The 23911-nt window shown below is 35.1% G+C and overlaps 1 protein-coding gene across 1 annotated transcript; it reads right to left on the bottom strand.

Moving 5' to 3' along the window:
* Positions 1-906: 906 nt before the first annotated feature.
* Positions 907-22291, bottom strand: Dop1R1 (Dopamine 1-like receptor 1). The gene is made up of 4 exons (XM_089646985.1): positions 22038-22291; positions 5011-5250; positions 3118-3365; positions 907-1220 (listed from the first exon to the last, which is right to left on the bottom strand). The coding sequence occupies exons 1-4, from the start codon at positions 22217-22219 to the stop codon at positions 907-909; spliced, it is 984 nt and encodes a 327-aa protein (XP_089503111.1). The 5' UTR covers positions 22220-22291.
* Positions 22292-23911: the final 1620 nt, after the last annotated feature.

Genomic DNA, 23911 nt, shown 5'->3' with positions numbered 1-23911 from the left:
TTAAGTCAATCAATGCCGCACTCAATATCTTCCATTCCAAACCTACCCATTTAATCCATTTGGTCACAACAGTCCTTTTCAAAATATGAAAATATCTCCGTTTTGATACGCTATTTTAATGATCGAATAATAACTTTTGCTAATTTATCACTGAATATCATTTTGTATCATATTTTTTTACATTGAATAATACGTCTGATATAATGAGATTAGTGAACTTGATAACTTTATATATATTTTAATGTACATATTTTATATTTCATAAGAAGTTCTGTAACGTAGCATTAAAAGTTTAGGCAAATCGATATTATCTATAAATTGAATTATAGTAAAAAAAAATCTAAAGGGAAAGGGAAAAGGAATCCTTAAAAATATGAATCATTTCTACTCATGTCATCTTAACTAACGGATAGTTTATTTTATAAACGGGACAATACTCAGATTACAGCACAGACTGAATTCACAATGATACTTTTGTTCGACTCGACTCGTGATTTCTTGATATAAATATTGATAAACCTTTAAATACTTCACTGTTTTTAAAATTAAGAAATGTTCTACACGTTTGAACTGGTGAGAATATCAAGCTGTTCATCATGAGGTCATGTGCTATTTGCTTAGAAAAATGTCTACAGAATTCATCTAACAAATAACTTCTTACCTACATTTTTATTGCATTCCATCCATATTCAGGGATAAACTGAAATCCTTGAGAAAACCGCAAATAATGATCATCAAACCTTAAACAAGAATTTCAAATAAGATCCACATTTGCAGGGAGCAAATTCGTAAATTTTCACAAATACATAGAAGGGGTTACCTTATTAAAATTGGGATTTATTAGACAACATCAACTGAGTCCAGCAAGCCACTGTAACTGGAATGAGCCCCATCCCTCTCCTCGGGTCATATCTGACTATCTTTCAGATTTCTGACGGACTCAACAGAAGACCTTGGGGTAGCCCCAACAAAGGAGCATTCCCTCAGAGACCCGCTTCTCCTAACAACCATAGTTTTTGTGCCATAGTCTGTGACGAAGTTGTCGTTCTTGACCCCCTCCTTGGTTCCCTTGACAGACTGGTAGCCACAGCAGGGAGGGTAGTGGGATGTCAGAATTCTCTTGAAAGCGTCCCGGAACTCGGTGTTGAAGATTGAGTAGATGATCGGGTTAAAAGCAGAGTTAGAGTAGCCCAGCCACGACAGAATTTTGAATGCAAGACCTGTAAAAAAACAATAGCCTCAAATTTTCTATAAAATAACAACATTTGGTGTGGTTGATTAATGTGACAATCATCAAAGTAACAAAATAAAAATACCCGCCCCTATTAGAAAACTCATCTGTTGTTAGTGTTGAGATTTGAGATATGGATTATAAAAATTTCATGTTAGATAGATGCGTGAGATTCTCGAAATGGATTTTTTTTTGATTTCTCGAAGAACATCTAAGATGCTATTGCCATCGTTCGTTTCTACAGCAGGAATGTAATTGTTTCAATGTGAGCGTGGCGTTGCATCATTGTTTAAATTATCTGGATTTTGCGCTTGATTTGGATGTAACGCAATCAATCATTTGTCCTTACTTATTAAATTGTCAACGATTCGAAACTATAAATGAAAGATATTTATTTAAATATCCGCATTACACTCACTAGCATCATTTATCTGGTGCTTACATCACATGAAAAATATTAAATGCCCGAGTAGCAGGCAATGAAATTAAAATGTATATTGAATCCTATAAACACAAACTGGTTGATTTTCAAATTAATTAAAATATTTAATTCAACCGAAGTAAATATTAATGTTTATTTGCTTATTTAATATTAAGAAAAAAGAAACAATTTAACAAAGCTAATTATAAAAAATAAAATGAAAAAAAAATACCTGTGGAATTTCGGTCTCTTTCAAATGAATTTTTTTCTGCCCATTAATTGTTTTCGACCATCTAAATGAGACAGTACTGCAAAAATTCAAAATGCTTCGGCAAATTGAAAATTTCGGACAGTCAAAACACAGCTATATTTCCCCGGGGCCTTGGTGAGACCTCGATTGTTTGGCGTTTTGTGTCGAATATTGACTATGTACGTGGAAGTAATACAATTATTCTCGTGTTTGACAAGGAATCTAAGCCGTCAATTAATTTATCCCCTAGGCGTTTGAATATAAATTCACCGGATATAAATAGTATCATGTTTCACGCTTGGTTAAGTCAATCTTGTTAGAAAACAATATATTGGACAATAACTTGGCTAGAATTTGTTCGTTAGTGGAGTTATCCATAGGCGCCTTATCTCGGGATGGAATTTGTCCTTTACCAAATATCTAATTATATATTAAATAATATTTGATTTCCATTCTAATATTTTTCCACACACTTAGTCAACCTTTTCCTCAGTCTGTCTTTGCGTCTATTCTACTGAAGTATTTTGAAGTATCTACGACTATTTGAACCTTGTATTCGGCATTCTTTCCACACATGGTACATTACAGATAATTTCCTCAAATTGGAAAGAAAACAGATGTCACCGATACATACAAGACTTTTCAACTCCCAGACTCCAGAAAAAAATAATGGAATTGATTATTTTTTCAGGAAAGAAATGTCGATATTTAAATTTGTATCAGCATTTTTGTCGTAAAAACGAAAAATAAATTACATAACTCGGGAGTATTGTAACGCCTACAGCTGACTTCTTTCGGATTAGGCGGCTCCTCAGGCGGCCCTAAATTTGTTAAAACACTGAAGAAATAAGTTGGTTCCCTTATGGGACGGTAAGAAATCGACATATAACCCGAGTGCTGAAAAGTCCCAAAATGGACTGTGGTACTGTTACCTTATTTTAGCGAACTTTAGTTTTCTGCGTAAGATCTTTCAGATCCGGTGTATGTCGATTCCCTGCAGGCCCTTGAAGGAGGTTACTTATTTCTTTAATGTTTCAACAAATTTATTACATTTGTACAACTTCTCGTGACTCTTTTTGGTTTCTACAGAATTCTACAATGGTTAAGTATAGCTTAATTCCGCACACAAAATCATTTTTTAAAAATCTTTTATAAAATAGTCATTTATCCAACTGCAATGAATCATTCAGAATAAAATCGATATGTTTTTTTTACCTGGTATGCAAGTTTTGCAGAATGCAGCCACGATATTGACGCAGAAGAAGGGCACCCAGCAGACTAGGAATACGCCCATAATGATGCCCACCGTGATGGCCGCCTTGTGGTCCGACACGTGGTAGGGGGATGAGTGCACGTGCGTCTGGACACGTGTCCTGATGCTCTTAGTCCTGTTGTCTGGAAGTTGTACCGTCCTGGTCACAGCGCGGATGGACTTGACGTGCTTCTGGGCGTAGCAGTACAGCCTGAAAAAACAATACGTGGTAGAAAGAAAAGTGTCAAACATCCCGTAGCCTCGATAGGATTCTCCAAGTCGTGTAGCTGCATTGAACGGAACATTTAAAAACAATGCTGTGTTCTATGTTGTTGGTCGCTGGAACAGCAACGGTGTTCTCTATCACCATGAAATTTGCTTTGCTTTCGTAATCATAAAATGGTTACGAAATAACACCCGGTACCATTGTTTTATGAGCAGTAATAAAATAGGACCTAAGTACTAGAAAAATTAAAAAAGATACCTACAACCGTTTAAAGAAAACTTTTTTATAAGAAATGCCATAGGTCACCCCGAGTGGTTCGCCACTTTTTATGACATAGCAGAGGCGCGCGGGTTCATGTTTTTTCAGGCCAGTGGCGGATAGGCGGGAAAAGCCGGTAAAAGAAGACCCTTTGACCTCTTCAGGTAAACTCTCTCGACCCATCACTCTGCACCATAGTAGGAGGATTGGATTCACACATTGGCGTTACTCCTAGATACTCTGATCTCCAAATTCCTGTCCACCCATAATACTTTTTTTATTCCGAGAATTTCCTCTCCTTCCTTTCCCCAAAAAGACCCTCCACACAGCATCCCCAAATATGAAATTAGACTTTATGGGAAATTATTTTCCAGTGTGCAGAATCAACTCTACAATATGGGATAACCACTTGGGGAAATTCTTGAACAGCTAATTTAAATTACCTTTTAAATTCTATGCTTAAATTACTAGTTTAAAAAAATATTATATCACAGAGACGTAATATTTCATCGTTTTATCGAAACTTAAACATCTTGCCTCTGCAGGCCTTACTATGGGATAAAATTAAGCATTTATCTGCCTCTGAATTAATTAAGCATATGTCTGACTCTGAATATAAAAATAAATTAGAACATGAACACAACACTAGGTTAACAAATAATGAAAGCATGCATGTTCCAAAGTTTAACAATAAATATGGACAGCAAACCCTAGAATATAACGTGCCCAAAATGTTCAACATATTGCCAAGTAACATAAAAATTGTAAATTCCCAAATTGATTCAGATATATGTTGAAAACATGCCTCATAAGTAGAAATACTTTATACTAGTCTTCACTATCCATCAATAGTTGTTATTAATTAACATTTAGAATCAGTGTTATTTTAGATTATGTGTGCCAGTAATAATAATCTGAATATCTTATGAGAAGTAACAATATTACTTATTTTTATAATTAGTAATAATATAATGTATAAAAACTTAAATTGTAATTGAACATGTGCATCATATTGACAAACTGCTTAATTGAAGTTTATTAAGATAATACTTTAAAGAACAATAAAAAATAATATAAAAAGTTAATCTCAAAGCAGAAGCATTATTTCCATTGTAGCTTTTTATCTGTTAAAAGTGCTTATTGTCATAGTTTGTATCAGTAGCGTGATTTTTCGTTATTAGATTCACAAGAATCGCGTTTGGCTTTTTTGCGAAACGTGCAGCGTTGTGTTGAATCAAATTAATTTGTGTTTACGGGGATCATACTGAGGTCCCATCGTGTATTACGACCTTAACTAAACACAGCAATCATTTTTATTAGTGTAGGCATGTAGATCATTGTAACTTTTTTTGGATGTTTAAAATGGACATACCTGCAGTATATCCCGATCATCACAATGCATGGCACGTAGAAGCTGATGCAGCTTGACACCACTGCATAGCTCGGGGTGAGATCGAGGGCGCAGGTGGGCCGGGGTTGCTGTGGCAGTTGAGCGGCTCCTTGAGGCCGGTGAAGGCCCAGCGAGATGGGCACGAAGCTGATGAGTGCCGCAAGCAGCCAGATGGTGGCGATGGTACCGACAGCGACGCGGCGAGTTACCCAGCGGCCGTATCTGCAAAAAAAAGTATTTTTAATTTATTTTAATCTTATTTTTTATAAAATTAACCCCACACAGAAGTCGCAGAGGATAATAATTTTTCTCAGGGCCTATGTCACCTTAGATGATACTTTGTGCAGAGTATTTTTAAGGATAGGAAGTTCGGGTAGGAACAAAAAGTTTGAAGGTTGGATACGAATCTGAGGATCAGTATGTCTAGTAGTGAGGTATGAATCTATCAGTCGCATTGCGATGCAAGGCGGTGGGTCGAGAGAGTCCGACTGAAGACGTCAAAAAATGTCTCCCTCAACCAGCCTCACCCGATCCCACCTGTCACGCAGTTGGTGAGCAGACCCATCCACCGTCAAGACCTGGACAAAACACACCCCATGGCAGATTCCAATAAATGATTCCTGGGGCAGCGGTACCCATACCCGCCTCCCAAATTGACAATTAACAATACGCCGATATGAGCTTTTCCGCAGATGAAGATTATGCTAACCTTAATTGTCATTATTTTATAATAAGATGATGGATTAAACGAAGCGCGGTGATAAGTGAGGTTATATGTGAATCAAAACATGTGATTAGGGAATGCAATCCCGGTATACCGGGATCCCGAAATACCGAGATCCCGCAGACATTTTGCGGGACTAATCTCGGTCGAAAATTTTGCGGGATCCCGCTGGACTGGCGGAATTACAGAGAAGCTTCTACAACTGCATCGACGTCCAGTTCTTCTACATCGGCTCATTGTGAACCTCAACCATCAACTTTGGCAAAGAAGCATAAAATCACTGACCATTTTTCAAGCGAAAACAATACCGTCAAAAAGAGGGTATCACGAATGGTGTCTAAAGATGGTTTACCATTCCGAGTTTTCTGTACCTCGTCGGATTTGCGAGATCTTTTTAAAGCCGGGGGTTTTAACTTACCAACATCGTCTAATTCTATCAAATTAATGGTTATGAATTACGGCAAGACACTAAAAATGATGATTATTCAAGATCTTTTAAAGCTGAAAGAGAGCAACTACAGATTTACCCTTACTTACTCTGAATTACTTCGAGTCCGGTGGATTAAAAGGCACATACCTTCAATTCACTTACAATGCGCTAATGACTATTGTGCCAACCAGCGTGGAAGCTGAACGAGCTTTTTCAGCCGCTGGCTACCTTGTGTCCAATATCAGAAGCCGTTTATCAGATGACACAATTAATACTTTAACTTTTTTACGAAGCTATTTCCTAAATAATTTTTAATTAAACTTATGATGCTCATTGTACAAGAATATTGTTTATCGTGTAAATTTTATTATTTAAATTTATGTTTCAGTTTAGTTTAAGTTTCAGTGCCGGCAATCCGAGCGTTTATTTTATTTTCATTTGTGTACATAGATTTCTTTTACCCACCTCACTAGACAAAGTCTGTTCCGAGGCGGGTATGTTATGTAAATTTATGTCTTATCTTATTCTTTGCCAATTTATGACTTAAACTTTACCTATGTCTAACTAAAGGTATACCTATTAATAAATCATTTAAAATGTCCCAAAGAACTTGTTTTATTATAGGTATAAATTTAAAAGTCTAAAAACAAGGTTGGTAGATCGAGGTATTAGGTCTTTATTATACGATTGATTAGATATCTAAGTCCACTCTGCTGGATCCCGCAAATACCTGGATCCAGCGGGACTAAGATTGTTCAGTCCCGCAAATACCTGGATTGACATTTTCTTGCGGGATTGCATTCCCTACATGTGATAGACCAATATTTAACACTTCGTATGTTGAATTAATGTATTTTTTTTTTAATAACCAATATTCCATCACCAAAAACACTGCATTTAAAAAAAAAATCTCCTAATTTTACCTTTTAATTATCTAGATATTATGTAACTTTTTATTAAATTTGTATCTACATTACAATGGTTAATCAATTTTTGGTAATATTATTTATTTCAACCCACAAAAAAAATGTACCATAGAAAATTGAAACATAACTAAAAAAATCTTCCACAATTGATTCCACACTGATTTCAGCAAAGTAAAAACTCGTTGGTCACAATGATCACCTTAATATGATTTGTATTCTTAACCTAAATGTCCTAAACGTGTTGAATTTTTAATTTCATTTTTCTGAGACTGCTTAAGTTTAAAGGTTATTAGACTTTAGGAGATAGTTAACAAATCAATTTAAGGGCTTAAATTTTTTTAACAGTAAATGTTCTTAATATCTCCCACAGGATCTTATGCACAAACACGTTGTAACATTTTGAGCAATCGTAAAGCAGTGTCTTTATTTTATTAATTTCTAAAAAACGGTAACTTTGGAAAGGGAATTTTTAAAAGATTCCCTTTTGTAACCATACAGGGTGTCCGGGGGTAACTAGTTAGGGTGCAATAACTTTGGGAGGTGATTCTACTAATATGTTAAAAAGATAACTTTTTAAATTCCAACGTTCTAATGTAGTTTTTAAGTAAAACAGTTGATTTATTTTCATGGAAAAATAAATATTTGGAAAAAATAGTTTGAATTTATAAAAAAGTCGTATATTTTGAAAGTGAAACTTCTTTACGCGCGTCATGCAATTTCGAGGACTGGAGTAAAACCGACTCATGACCGTCACGAAAAACCGTGATCATTTCGCTATAGGAGCCTAGCTAATATTATATACCTAGTTTAGGTCACTCTCCAAACTCAGTTTCGCGGTCTAGAGGCAGAGCGCCCGACTCTCGTCGTGAAGAACAGAGGTTCGATCCCCGCTTTAACTATTTTTTTTTGTTCTTGTGATTTTTTTAATACGAGGAAAAGTGATAAAATGCTCTCGTGCTGCGACTTTGTCAGGCATATATATAAGAAGATATCTACATGATTGTTGTCAAAAATGCACATTTATATTTTTTTATTGAGTAATTTTTTTTTAAGAATTTTTGCGATCGAACCTTCTAATTCTGTTTGAAACTCCGTTATAAAAATAAGCGCGGGACAAGTCAATTGAGGAGTACACGTTGTATACGCGGTTCTCGTCGCGCGAGATACCTCTCCTCGCGGTCTAGAGGCAGAGCGTTCGACACTCGTTATGCAGGACCCGGGTTCGAATCCCATATTTTTATAACTTTTAATTTTTTTCATCACATGCTAGTTATAAATATGTCAATATTAGGAATCTAGTCAAACGTTCATTTGTTAACAATACGCCTATAAATAAATTTATGCTTTTTAAAAGTATAATGTACAGCATTCTGAATAATAATAATATGAAATGAAAAGATAGAGAGAAGAATACTAAAAGTTTCACTTCCGTCGTGCGTAGGCTTGCCACACACTGTATTTTTTTTACTTCTACCATCATGGAGAATCGCCTCGAAGTTAGCCCCGGACACCCTGTATATTTGCATGCTTCATCAGTCACCGAATATTAGCCCATGCATCAAATGCGTCAATCAATGCAGCGACTTTACATGGGCATTGCAGCAGTGGTAGTTTCAACCTCTGCGGCAGGTCTATAGAAGACTATTCAATTTATAATATAATTATTCAATCTGGAATTCCGCATCGCTCTTCGTCAGGCAGTGGAGATATGTGTGCAGATATAAACTATAATTGGCACTATCAATCTAATTTTCACGTTTTTAAATATGATAATATTAATCTGAATATATCGCATAATATTTGCAATGAACGTATATCTAAAGGTATGAAAGAGATAACATGATTATGACGATGAATAAAGGTATGTCTGCTTTGATATTGCTTCTTTTTACTAGTATTTTTTCTTCAAGTAACTTGCACAACAGTGCAACAATAAACAGTGTAAACAGTATTCCTACCTATACCTATTTCGTTGTTAGTCTACCCATCATATTTATAATACTAAAAGATCATTTATTTTGTCTCTAAAGAAGAAGTACCCCATGCGAAGCAGTTGGTCGTACAATAAATTGATTTAAATTGAAGGGTAAAATATGTGTAAGTTAAGTAGTAATTAGTATATTTTTGTAAATGATTCTTACCCGAAATTTGATGCAATGCGCGAAACGGAAATCTGCAGACTCTGGGTACAGGTGACTACCTTTGACGGTATGTACAAAATCATGATTAAACAAAGGTAATCTCCATTTTCACAACGCAGGATATCTCCAGTGCTTCATTTAGTTCGGAGGAAGAAATCATATAAGATATTCTAAGAAATCGTACGCAATACACAGTACATGCACATAAACGCATACAATCAATTAGAAGCGCGCCATTGCGTACTGATATCTCGTCGAAACATGTTCCAATATTAGAGCGTGATAAACGGTGCGCGTAGGGCGGATTTGGTAGTTACCGGTCGTTCGGCATAAGAGTATTTGGAGTTTTGATAGCAGATGGAGGTCAATAATTGGAGGTTGGTAAAAGTGGATTATTTTTTTGCTGCATGTCTCATCTAAATATAATACATAGTTGTAGGTCTCCCAATCTTCTCTTTTCGCTCCTAGGTAAAATGGTTCGATCGTACCTTCTATCTCGTGACAAAAATACAATAGGTATAGGGTTGTTGTTTATATTTAACTTCAATACTAAATATTACCCTGTGATCTAAACATTTGTCACAAACGTCTTGAAATAGATACATTAATAATAACCAACTATTTGTGAACTGTACCCGGGTGTAAACTAAAAAAAAAACAGTGAATACGATAATAATAAGACTTCTTAGTTTTTGTGAAACACGTAATATCCTGTTACAATTAATTGTATTATTATTATTTGTTTATTTCTACATTAGAAGTATTTTTATAAACATTATTCGGTAATATGGGCTTCACTGCGTGAAACGGAAAACATTTACAGTCTCTCCTGATGAAATGGAACAATAATATCAGGACTCAGTCATTCAGGTACTCGCTTGTATCTTGATTGCGTGCGGTTAGCAATACTTTCGCAGAAATTGTTGATGTGTTCAACTGCATAAAATATAGTTACAAAAAGACAAAATTCCGAAGTAATTATAACGAATAAGGTCAACTTAAGGCGATACACTACATCGTGTAATATTTTAAATTAAGCCGCTATCAATAACAACCCTTACGTAGATGGCGATAAGGTTCAAATTCCCGCTTAACACCATCCGCCTGTTTTGATTTATGCAAGAAAAAAACATAGCCAAAAAGCGCCTTTTATTTTATTTTGTGGATGTTCAGGCATAAATATTTTTATTTTTTTTCGATCATTTTATAAAAATCTTAATTTGCCACATTATACAATAAAATCATAACCGAAAATGGGTTCGTAAGTAGGAGATTTTGAACTTTGAACAGTTTTCATAGGCTTTTACATTATTTTTTTCTGGGCTTATAAAAAGACTTATCTAAAAAATACTCGATTATTTCAAAGGCCAAGATGTATTATACTCGTAGTATTTAATTAAAGCATCTGAAACATTTCTAGGCGACCAAATTTTCAATCCAAAAACACATGATTTTGAATTACTACGTATGGCATCGCCTTAAAAGAATTCTTCTGCATGGGTACTATATAATTTGAAATGTAAATTTTAACTAACTAACTAACTAAACTAACTAACTAACCATCACGCCGTTTCCCCGCAGGGGTAGGCAGAGAGGACGGACCGCCAAACAACTCGGTCTTGGCACACACTCCTTGCCTCATTCACATTCATACATCGTCTCATACATACTCTTCTATTATTCTGACTCTTGACATGGCCCGACTCTAGTATCTGATTCACTTGATCGTGCCATGTCTTCCTCGGGCGTCCCCGACTTCTGCTACCATTCACATTTGCATCATATATCCTCCTTACACTCCTATCTTCGCTCATTCGCTCTACATGCCCAAACCATCTAAGCGTCCCTTTCTTAATCTTACTCATTACGCTTACATCAGCCTTGCACTCTTTGCGGATCTCCACATTCCTCACACGATCAAACATGGTTTTACCACACATACGCCTCAGGGATCTCATTTCAACAGCATTCAATCTACTTTCATCCTTTCTTTGCCAGTTCCATGCCTCACTTCCATACATCAAGGTAGGTACCAGCACTCCGTTGTGGACTGCTAACTTCGCTTCTTTGGACAATTTTTTGTTAGCGCCAACGGCGTTCAGTCCCCCATTAACGGAATTACCTGCATTTACCCTTCTTTCAATATCTCTGTCAGCCTTCCCATCTCTCGTAAACATACTTCCTAAATACACACATTAGTAAATTTTACATTTGAAATTACTATTCCACAGAATTGTCTAAAATATTGGCGAATAATATTTAAATAAAGAAGTATTCTATCTGTAGTTCAATGCCTTTGAATAAATTAAAATCGAATGTTTTTGAAAAATCGAAGTGAATAACTGCATTGTTTATCACATCAGACAAGTTGTAGCCATGGCCTTTATCCACAGTAATGATTCCTGAAAATGCTACGAACCTTTACATTTTTATAGGGTTAACAAGGTCGGGTAGAGTTACAGAAACAATTGGAAAAGTTTGTTTTTGGTCTGATCAGACATGCAAAATCTGATAATAATATCTATGAATATTTTATAACCGTATTTGAACCATCTAGTAATGTAATCAGTGGGAGTTAGTACCCTTTATGTTTTTCAAAGGATATACAATAATTTTATACGGTTTTTGTGACAACTGTCTCAGTAAAATATTCAATGAAGGATTGTTAATTGATATTTTATATTGCAAAAATAACCACAGAGGTTAAAATAATGTAAATATTTATGTACCGTATTCTAATTTGTATTATTTTATTTATTTATATTAAACGCAGACTAAAAAGATTAATTTAAAAAAAAACTAACTAATTTTAACTACTACCCGTCTTAGAACAGATATCATCATGTTGTATGTAATGCTACGTATACACTTGCGTTACGACACGCGAGACGAGCCTCGAATTATGGAAAAGGAATAAGGCAACTGCAAGCATTAATATGCTTGCATTTTAGTACCTAAATTAAATTCCAATAAACGGCCATGTTGCAAGCACTGTAAAAAGATTAAGCTGTTATGGACGCGACGTTAAGTCGTGTTTATAATACACGGAAATGATCCTGTTAAAATATTAGACATTCAGAACATATCGATAACACGTGTTCTTTTCCTAATAAAAATCGTGACGGAATGCGACAGTATCAGTATGTCAGTATCAATATCAGTATTTGTATGAACACGTCTTCTGCCGTCCTCATAAATCATTCGCTTTTAACTGATACTTTGTTAGGAACTCTGTCAATTCATTCGTTAAACGCCTGCAGTCCAGTTTTTAACAAAAAACGAATAATTCAACAAGATTTTAAATAAATGAACAGTATTTTATATCAGTACGTTTTCTCAGTATACGAGTAGGTATGTGGTGCAGGGATAGGACTCTCGCGTTCGGCTGCGGCATGAAATTTTATTGATTCTTGCTTAATTTGCAGTTATTTTAACGATTTTAAATATATTTTAGAGAGAAAAATTAATCAAACTTTTAAGGAGAGTCTTTGTATTGGCATCAGCATTATATATATATTTTTTTGTGGCAGACTCGTTCGGCTTGCAGTACTTCGTGCATCGATAGAAGCTTGTCAGGGATTGTTTAACCTGGCATGCAACACGGTGGTTTGAGTGAGCTACTATAAAGTGAAGCCAATTCAAGAAACTAGAATCGTATCTAATTATATGCATCTATGTAAATAATTCAAATATTCATAATATGGTAGAGCTGGCGGGTAGTCTTGGGAGCGGATGGAAGTTTTCAAACTCAGTATGGAATGATTAAAGCAAAGCTTCGCACGAATGAACCAAATTTGACTAACTCGCCAGAATCCATTAGTTACCAGATTCTGGCTAGTCATTTTCGAAAATTACCTTAAAAATACATGCACATTTACATAACCAATGCTGAATGCTGATGACGGCTAAATAACGATGGATAGTTTGAAAACAAATATGAATATGCTGTGTAGATTTCCGTGATATCAATTCATCTATTTTGGAGTTAATTTGGAGACTATCCTTCCCATTCCCAAGAAGGCAACTGACGTTACCCAATAATTGTAAAAATTATTTCATAATGTCTTGAAAAACATATTTTTGAAGAAACCCTAAATATATTTCGACTAGAAAAGAAGAACCGGAAATTCAAAAAATATAAAAAAAATAAAGTAGGTCAAAAATGCGTAGATATATATTTTGGTAATATTTTACTCACTCTTCAACAGTAGCGGCTCGTGATTTTTGAGCGTGATAGAGTGCTAAGTTCGAAAAATTCGGTATTATTGATAGCGAAAATTTGGTTTTATGTATGAAAATTTTCAGGAATTTTCAGTTTGGCAGTGCACTACACCGATTTCCTGAAAGTTTTCATACAAAAAAATGAGATTTCAATAAAGAACACACTCAAAAGTCATGAACCGCCACTGCTTTTTACATAAATGTGATATCATTTGATCATGCTTGTTGGAGTTAAAATACGATCTGTTGTCATTGGTAAATGAGTTAACACTGCTATTACTATAAATTTTTGTGGGAACTATTTTATAGACTAATTCTTCGTCCCATTTTCTTTGATTTAAGCGCTGAAGCATTTAATATATCAGCCGCAGAGTGCTGAGCGTGTTTTGTAGAGGAAATCGATTCTCCAACGGGCGATCAAGAGTTATTCGTTCATCTACAAACGAAATTACTTGTCGTCTAGACGAATTGTTTCATTTGTTGAATAGTTAAATATTGAATATAATAAATGTTTCTGATGCTTTTGATGTTTTTATCCTGTGAACTTGAAATGTCAAAAACAAAACATCATCGCATTATATTTACACACAACTTAGTTTAGACATCTGAAGCACGAGACGGTAGTATTATGAACGGAGACTGTTATGACTACCAGCCGACGTACTAAGGCTTTGTTAATCCTAAAATTTATGACTTAATCTTTGTCTGTAAACTAAGAAATGTTCTTGTTGGTCTTAAAGCATCTGCTTCAGATTTCTCTCCATTATATCAGACATCGCAAGGAACCTTAAAACAACTTTGTGAAAAAGTACGATGTTTGTCCTTTAAAAAGCGCGCGAGAAACTATGATTATAAGTTAGGATACAATGGGCTAGATTTTGATAGTCATCGGAGACAAATCGATCTCGACTGATTCAATGCATTCGTAGTCCGAGTGGAATGACTTTATCTTTGGCATCTAAATAAGTATCTTCGACGAGACTCGAGATTAAGAACGTCGACCAATGTATGTTATTTCGACGGAGATTTTAAGCAGCGGAGATTAGAGAATAGATCCCCAGGATAAAGAGTAAATTGTTGAACGTTTGTGTCCATCAAAGGAAAACATCAAAACCACATTGAGATTATATACCCTAAACACGCTATACCAATTCCTTTATCGAGGACAGAGGACTGCTGACAATGAAAATAATGCGTTATATTTTGGTATTACAAAAACCTATGAGGCAAATTAAATTTTTTATTTACTTTCCAAAAAGAGAAAGATAACATAAAAGTCTATTTGAATTCTTTAGAAATTATGCATGAAAGAAAATCCCACGTCATATATAAAACACCTATTTATGATTAAACTTTATTTTAAAAACTAATCATTATGCCATTTCCCCGCAGAGGTAGGCAGAAAAGAAGGACCACCACACATCTATATCTGGTAATTTACTGCTTGTTTTATTCACATTCATGCACTGTCTCATCCACGGTGAAAAATTTATGATAAAAATACTACTATTTTATTAAAAATCTCTTCGAACTATCGTATTACTGTTTAAAATGGGATTGTAGCCTGCTAACGAATGAATAAATAGGTAATAAGCTTATAATATAAGGATTAAATAATTATATAATCTGCCAAAAACTATAAAAACTACAATATAATAAATTCAAAATTGTAAGAACCACATTAAGCGAGATAAAATGTTACAGTATCTTTATAAGGTATAATTTATAAATTGTAAACTTATATATATATACTTATAAAAATAACAACAACAAAAAACACTCATATCTTTGTTTATACGCTCCACATGCCTAAACCATTTAAGCGATCCTTTTTTCTTAACCGTTACGCATTTTGAATTATTTCCGGGTCTCTACATTCTTAACACGGTCGTACAAAGCTTTACTAGAAAGACTTTTATAGACATTTGCTACCTTCAGACATCATCAGTCATAATTTACAGACATTTGCTACCCTCAGACATCATCAGTCATCATTTACAGACATTTGCTACTCTCAGACATCATCAGTCAACATTTACAGACATTTGCTACCCTCAGACATCATCAGTCATAATTTACAGACATTTGCTACCCTCAGACATCATCAGTCATAATTTACAGACATTTGCTACCCTCAGACATCATCAGTCATAATTTACAGACATTTGCTACCTTCAGACATCATCAGTCATAATTTACAGACATTTGCTACCCTCAGACATCATCAGTCATAATTTACAGACATTTGCTACCCTCAGACATCATCAGTCATAATTTACAGACATTTGCTACCCTCAGACATCATCAGTCATCATCATCACATTTCTACAGAATTCAGCCTACTTTCATTTTTGCCTTACTGCCATACATTAGGGTTGATATTAGCACTCTGCTATGGACTGCTTGCTTTACGTTTTTGGACAATATTACAAACAATAAATAAGATAATGTATATAAATAAAAAAATATTTATATATAGTTCCCTTGGAACAAAAAGGATTCTTTCTGCCATTAGGATGAAACTGAGATAATATTGACATTCAAGAATCCCCAAGAAAATACGTAATATTATAATCATGAAAAAATAAATATGAAAAACGTGTTGAAACTGATTTATCTTTGAGTTTAAGAACATTCTCAGCAAAATAAAAACATATGGCATTTAGTCAAACAACTTTGCAAGAAAACAAAACAGATGGAACCTTAATTCAGAGCAACGGGGCTTTATTCAATTATTTGAATTAATTTTTATTTACTAAATGTTATGTTTTTTGCATAGAACTTTCTGAAACCTAAAGACAGTACAACAACAATACGTTTGCATATTCACTTTTTATAAATGTAATTTTTCAATTATTTTCTCAGTTTTACGCAATTGACATATGGAATTTTTCGTTGTCTCAAGCGAATGAGCTCGAACCCAATGCAGATAAATTGTTGTGTTCATGTTGCTACAAAAAATATTTGAACTACGGCAGATAGAACTTGGTTTTACGAAAAAAATGTATGTGGAACCTTGTGCTTCAAACAAAAACACGAAATTTATTTAAAAAAAAAAACAAAGTACCCCTTAAACTGCAAATGGTACTCTGATATTCTAAATAATTATTTTAAATAGAACTTTTTTGCATGATTATCTGCGAACATTCTTAAATGTTGGACAAATTTGAGGTCTTTAGAAAGAAAAAAATTCTAAGAATCTTGGTCGAAAATCGGAAATTTTGGCTAAAAATCAGATCTGTTTGAATCTTGTTGTCCCAAGGGCACGATGTATAATACATACCTTCATTGTATATGACTATAGCTACGATTAATAATCAACCCATCACAAGAGTAAGCCCTGAACTCCAAATGGCCAAAACTAAAACATATTCATGCAAATTATGTCGCCACGTAATTATAATTGCCTAAGTGCGGACATTCCAAGACGTTGGACATTAACGCATACCTTTTTGAACATTAAACTACCATTATCACGAATAATATCATCATTTAATGACGTTGTTGAACCTTCGTCGAACCACCGGGGTTTTCCGGTTGCTGATTATTTATACATGGTTATGATCGTATTCAGCATGATTAATAATTCGACGCCGGAAAGGCAAAAAGACGTAAGCGACAATTTAGTTAAAAATGACTTCATCGTACACTTTAGAAACAAACAATAATTAACAACATTCGCGGCCTTTACACTGTTGGGATGCGAGTTAGCTAAGAGCTTCACAGATACACTCATAGATGGCAGTTCAAAAAGCTTGCTTGGAATTCCAAGAGGTTTCAGCTATTAGTCAGTAGTCGCTAGGGCCAGTTACGCTGCTTCCAGAAAAACATAGTGTTTGCAGATTTCATTTAGCCAGCTCCTAGTTAGGTCGACCAACGAAGTCACTCTTGTAATACGCGAAGTATTAAATAAATCCCTGATTTAATATAAAGAACTTATTCTGTAAAATATCCTTCCACGATGAGTTGGAGAACTGTTTGTGGGAACACAACCTTCTCACGAAAATAAAATCTAAATTTAAATATATTTATTAACAAACAAAAAAGATACAGATTCAATAATTCAGTATTATTTAAAAGATTCTCAATGTTGGACGTAATAATAGTTATCCCATTTCACCTATTGGAAACATGCCCAATTCTAATTATTTGTGGATCTTGCATAAACCTATCATAATAATGTATGATGTATCTCGGCAGAACGAAATAAAATTAATGTGAGCAAAGCAGTTAATTATCGTATCAATAATTCTTGTGAAAGGATTATTGATGTGTCATCAATAATTATTATAAAATAATTACCAAATGATATTTTGGATTTTACTACAAGTGATAGGGTACTAAATACTTAATTGTACATAGTTAAGATACCTATTACGTCCAATAAAATGTCTGAGTAATTTGGATGAAAATTGTTCTTATTTCTTTTTAAAGATTTAGGTATGATAGATAATAACATAAATATATTATGATAAGAAGTATGTTGCCTGTTGTATGCTGATGATGCGGTGCTGATTGCTAATAGTATGGATGATCTACAGTCTCTCGTGTATAGGATGAACGATGTATGAAGAATGAGTTAACGATAAATGTACCTAAATATGTCTAAAGTAATGGTGTTTGAAAGAAAGAGTACGAAAACAGTGTGCAATATAGTTGTGAATGAGGAACACTTGGAGCAGGTGGATGATTTTATGTATTTAGGAAGTATGTTTACGAGGGATGGGAAGGCTGACAAAGATAATGAAAGAAGGGTAAATGCAGGTAACTCCATTAATGGAGGACTGTACGCATTTGGCGCTAACAAAAAAATTGTCCAGAGAAGCGAAGTTAGCAGTCCACAATGGAGTGCTGGTACCTACCCTGATGTATGGAAGTGAGGCATGGAACTGGCAAAGAAAGGATGAAAGTAGATTGAATGCTGTTGAAATGAGATCCCTAAGGCGTATGTGTGGTAAAACCATGTTTGATCGTGCGAGGAATGTGAACATCTGCAAAGAGTGCAAAGCTGATGTAAGCGTAGTGCGTAAGATTAAGAAAGGGAAATTTAGATGGTTTGGGCATGTAGAGCAAATGAGCGAAGATAGAAGTTTAAGGAGGATATATGATGCAAATGCTAATGGTAGCAGAAGTCGGGGACGCCCGAGGAAGACATAGCACGATCAAGTGAATCAGATACTCGAGTCGGGCCATGTCAAGAGTCAGAATAATAGAAGAGTATGTGTGAGACGATGTATGAATGTGAATGAGGCAAGAAGTGTTAGCCAAGACTGAGTTGTTTGGCGGTCCGTCCTCTCTGCCTACCCCTGCGAGGAAACGGCGTGACGGTTAGTTAGTTAGTTAGTTAAATATTTATTTTTTGCTGCCAGGTCGCTTATTGTCGCTTTTCAAAGAACCAACCTCTAGTGCGAATGTCTAGACTACATAAAATAATATATTACCCAGTAGTGGGCAAGATAAATCTATATATTTAGCGGTAGTTCGCCGAACTTTTCAAATTTTCTCTAATTTCTCGGAATATTATATTTTTATCTCTCAATTTACTTGTCTCTTTCAGAAAATTAAATTTATGTATTTTTTTTTTATTTTCACTTGCCCCAAACTTTATTTATCTTGAGACATAATTTTTGTTATTCAACATCATTGGACGAATGCTATTAACTTATTCGTTGAAAATTTTATGTTAATCCATGTTTGTTGTGTACAAAATACACGTGGAAAACCTTCACAAACCATACTTCGAAAAGCGTTGCCCCTGCTTGAATGCAATCTCTACAGTAATGCCGATAATTAAATTGGTGTTGGAAAATTCATTGGAAGTTCTCAGCGAAACAGTTTTCTTTGTTCTAAATAGAACTGTTTATTTAAAAAATCTTGTTTCAGTTGTTGAATTTGTACAGAGCTAATTGTTGAATTATGACAAAAGTGTATCATGTTCGAAATTCTGTGTCTGTTTTTGTGTCGTTAACGCGCTTTTCAAGAGCTCAGCTGTAATGTTAATTGAAGTTTTTTTGCGGATTTTACTGCTTCAGATTTCAATGACTTTAAATATAATGCTTATCGTTCAAATATATTTTTTTAATTTACAATTTCGTGCCTCATGTAAATACTTACATTAAAAAAATATATTATATTGTATTGTGAGTTTGTTCATCACGCACCAACAATGTGAAAAGGAAGGATGCATTACTGCAGCTACCTAAAACCGCGTTAAGTGACCAGTTATTCATAATTGTTAACAAACCGTTCATGAATACGTTCCATGTTTATAATGGTTTGTCCATGATTAATAATATCACTTTCCATCTGAGCTGGTCATTGGTGCCGGCAGCATGCCAAAAATATAACATATTATAGAGAGATAGACCTAAAGTCTCCTTAGTCAAGGAGAGAGACTTTTTTAGTTTTTATATTTGCTCAAGCTGTGGAACTTTTAATAAACTAATCAATTATTCTTTGTTGATATATTACTTTGGCAATGAGTTTTATAAAAGTAGAAGGTACTTACAGAGGTGGAGGAAAATTCACTTGTTGGGATGCTAATTTCACTAGTTTTGGTTTGGCAAAACTTTATTTATTGCGATTCGTTTGTGATGAATTTTATTGCTATGCGATGCGTTATAGGTAATAATGTTCACTTCGCGTCGCGGTGGTTGGTTTTAGACTGAATCCCGGACACAGGGGAGAGGTATAAGGGAGAGGAAAACGGGGTTCGGGAACAACATTTATTGCCAGTAAAGTAATTCTCCATGAATCAACAATTAGCCATTACTGGCGTAAACAATATTAATGCTCTACAAGAGTCCCAACTGCTCCAAACCATCCGGAACAAGTGAGACTATGGCATCCATAATCGGCGTATATGGTGAGGAGATGAAGTAAGGTGGGGAAGTACTTGAGTTTTTAGATCTGGTCAACAAGGATGGCTAATGCCATATCTACGTTAAATTTTGAATGGTAGTCTTAACCCTTGATTTACCCGGTAGGTCCCTGGGACTCCATTGAAAACTTTCAGCGCTCATAAACCGTTCGTTTTTGGAATTACAAATTGTGCGTTCCAATACCTTCACACAGTAACGCGCCAAGCGCAAGGGAGAGCGGACATCGATGTGCGTGAGTGCGTGCGTGAGTAATCACGTTAGTGGAGTCCGTGGGACTCCACCGGGGTATTAATGTTACAGTTTTAGCCTATTTACGGTATTTTTTCCCCGGAATGAGAGAAAGTATTTTCACCTGTGTCCACCGCGTCTAAAAATGAAAACTATATATATTTGCCATAGTTGTACTAAGCCTGTGTGCCTTGGTTGTACAAAAAAAAAATAAGCAATGACTGTGTCACCAATCGTGACTGGAAGGTCTTGCACGTTTTTTTTTGTTTGGACCATGTTTTTTTAAACTTTTATAAGAATTGATTATGTTTTTGTTATATTTCTTTAAAAATTGTTTTGTTTTTGAAATGTTGAGACTAGAAGTTAGGTATTGTAATTTTGTAGAAAAAAGTGCAATATTGTAGAAGTTTCTTAATAAAAGGTCGTGATTCTATAATTTTAAGTAAAAAACTATGCTATTGTAAAACTAAATATATAATAAACAAATCTAACTAGCATTTCATTAAAAAAAAGTGTTTTATTTCATGTTAAATTAACGATTTTATTTCCGGGAGTCCTGGGGACTCCAACAGGTAAATTGTGATTTATGAAGTCACCGGGTAAATCAAGAGTTTAACCAGGACGATACTGAGAGTATCTTCCACTCTGGAACGTGCCGCAAATAAACAGATGTGCAAGATTTGCGCTTTTTAATTTTTTTCACATTTCATCTCGGTCGTTGCACCGACCATTTAACGTCCCCATAACTTTATTTCTTACAAGCATAATGACGCCACTGGGTACATGACAGAAGCAAAGCAATACGGATTGCAAAACTGCAGGAAAAGAAAGCAATTCAACTGTTCATCTGGTGTTTGCACCGCCCTTTTAACCTTCTCATAACTATATCCTTTAGATTTAATGAGCCCTTGATGTTGGTGATGTGGTCCTGAATGTATTAAGTGAGACTCAAGAATGACGCCAAGGAACACATGTCAAAAGCAAACCACCAATTTTTCGCAGTCGCAACTTAAGAAACATTTTGAAGGCACATCGCTGCCCCGGGAACAATTCATTGGATAACCATTATATCTGCCATAGGTCATTCCAAGAAGTTCGGCAAATGCTTCTACCCATCAACGGGCCGGATCGAAAAAATCTTTCTGAGGGAAACTATTTGACCTCTCCAGCTAAATTCTCACGCCCCATCGCCATGCGAGGGATGAATTCATACGTCCGTCACTCCTGAACATAATTACCTTCAAAATCCTACCCATCCCTCATACCAATTTCCTTTCCAGACCTTTGTCTCCCTTTCTTGAAAAGATCCTCCCAACAGAATGCCAGAATTCCCGAAGATTACATAGACCCCTAAGGGAAATTATTTTTTTCAAGGCCTTTTGGTTATTTTTAACGTAAAGAAAAAGGATCTCCTACATCGGTGCACCGTATTCTAATCAAATTAATACTACAAGTTACCGGAATGGATCCTTGATGTGTATGTATCTATCCAGCGAGATGGCGCACAGGTTCAGGATTGACGCCGTGGAGCACATGACATCGCAAGCCACCCAGGTATCGCAGAACTGAGCGCCGAAGACCCAGTAACCCAGCAGGTCGTTGACGCCAGCGAAGGTCATGACCATGGCAGCCACGAGCATGTCTGCGATGGCTAGCGAGGCCAGGAACAAGTTTCCGATGCGTCTGAGACCGCGGTCGGTGTAGATTGCCACGCAGACCAGCACGTTTCCAGCCACGGACATGAAGATCAGCACGGAGAGAAATATACCTGCAAGAAGAAGAGAAAAATACTTATTAATTCCCGTTTTACATTTTTTTTATTTAGGTTCTTTTGCAGAGTCGTCCTACCCATATTTGAATTATTTGTTGTTGGCAATTTAACCTACCGATCATCTGCATTTCACAATATATTTACGTTCAGCTACTCAAGTTTTCAACAACAATAAAATTATCGATATAACGCTTTCCCTCACTAATGCCAATTTTAGCAAATCACCGAGGATGATTTTTTCCGAAGATGCATGATCTTTTTGATTTTTTTTACAAAATCTGAGAAAAAAAATCCTCAGGGCCTATATCATCTTCGGGGATGCTATGTGTAGGGATTCTTTAAGGAAAAGAATGAAGGAGAAGAAGTTCTGGGATGGAAAAAGATATGAGGTTTAGGTAGGAATCTGGGGGTAAAAGTATTAAGGAGTTACGGACATATGAATCTTTCCCCCACTGCGGTTCAAGGCGATAGGTCGATGGAGTCCGGTTGGAGAGGTCAAGAGGTCTCCCTCAACTTACCCGATTCACGAGCCACGAGTAGGTGGGCAAAAGCATCCGCCGCAATACTTATTTAAATCTAATCCTATGAACTCGAGCACCCCTAACAAGTCACCAAACATAGCGAACCACTTGGGGTGACCTATGGCAGTGGTGTTGATTATCTAATACATGGTTCACGGGGAGGCAGTACACATACCCGCCAGTATGTTTTTTGATTCGTTTGAAGTCTCGCAAAAAATTATTATAAAGGTAATACTTAAAAAAACTCTACTTTCCCAACAAAATTGATTTTTAAATTGTTTCCAGTACCAAATATTGATGATAAATTTAAACAAACTTCCATTATAAAAATGCGTAAAGAAAAAAATAACACAGAATATCAAGAATTTTACAAACTCATGAGAAATGGAAATCAATTTATTACGGCAATCTTTAAAACAACTCAAATGCAAAACCATTATATTTACCAAGCCATAAAAAACTACAATAATCTCCCTTCCGAATTGCGCTGTATTACGAACCAACAAGAACAAATAAATTAAATCAAACTTTTTTTCCAAAAAAACTTATATTAAAAAAAAAATATATATATATATATATATATACATATATATTATTATTATATATTTTACACATAACATAATATTATAACATTGAATCTAAGTAAGAATCATGGCTCCCTTATCAGGCACAAGAGCTCCTCTTTTCTGATAAGGTATACATGACCAATTATGAACCTTAATATTATATTTTGCAAAATATGTATGTATTAATGTAACCCATATGAAGTATATTAAAATAAAATAAAAATGTGTATATGACTGTATAAATCTGGTCACAAGCAAAGTTTCTAATCTGATTAGTGGTACCAAATATATCTTCCACTCTGGTTTGCCCACCGTATTTTATGAAGTAAAGTTTTCAAATGAATTGGCGGCATTTGCTATTGTATGAGATATCAACTATTAAAAATCAAATAGTGGATTATTTAGAAAAAAATGCAAACTATTGCATACTCTTCAAAACCGATTGTGACCTTAGCTCACCAAAGGTTAAAGTAA

The sequence above is a fragment of the Hesperophylax consimilis genome, chromosome 25 (assembly GCF_061612785.1).
Source record: "Hesperophylax consimilis isolate HC1 chromosome 25, BYU_Hcon_1.0, whole genome shotgun sequence".
Classification (NCBI taxonomy): domain Eukaryota; kingdom Metazoa; phylum Arthropoda; class Insecta; order Trichoptera; family Limnephilidae; genus Hesperophylax; species Hesperophylax consimilis.
This window is presented reverse-complemented; position numbering and strand designations above follow the sequence as displayed.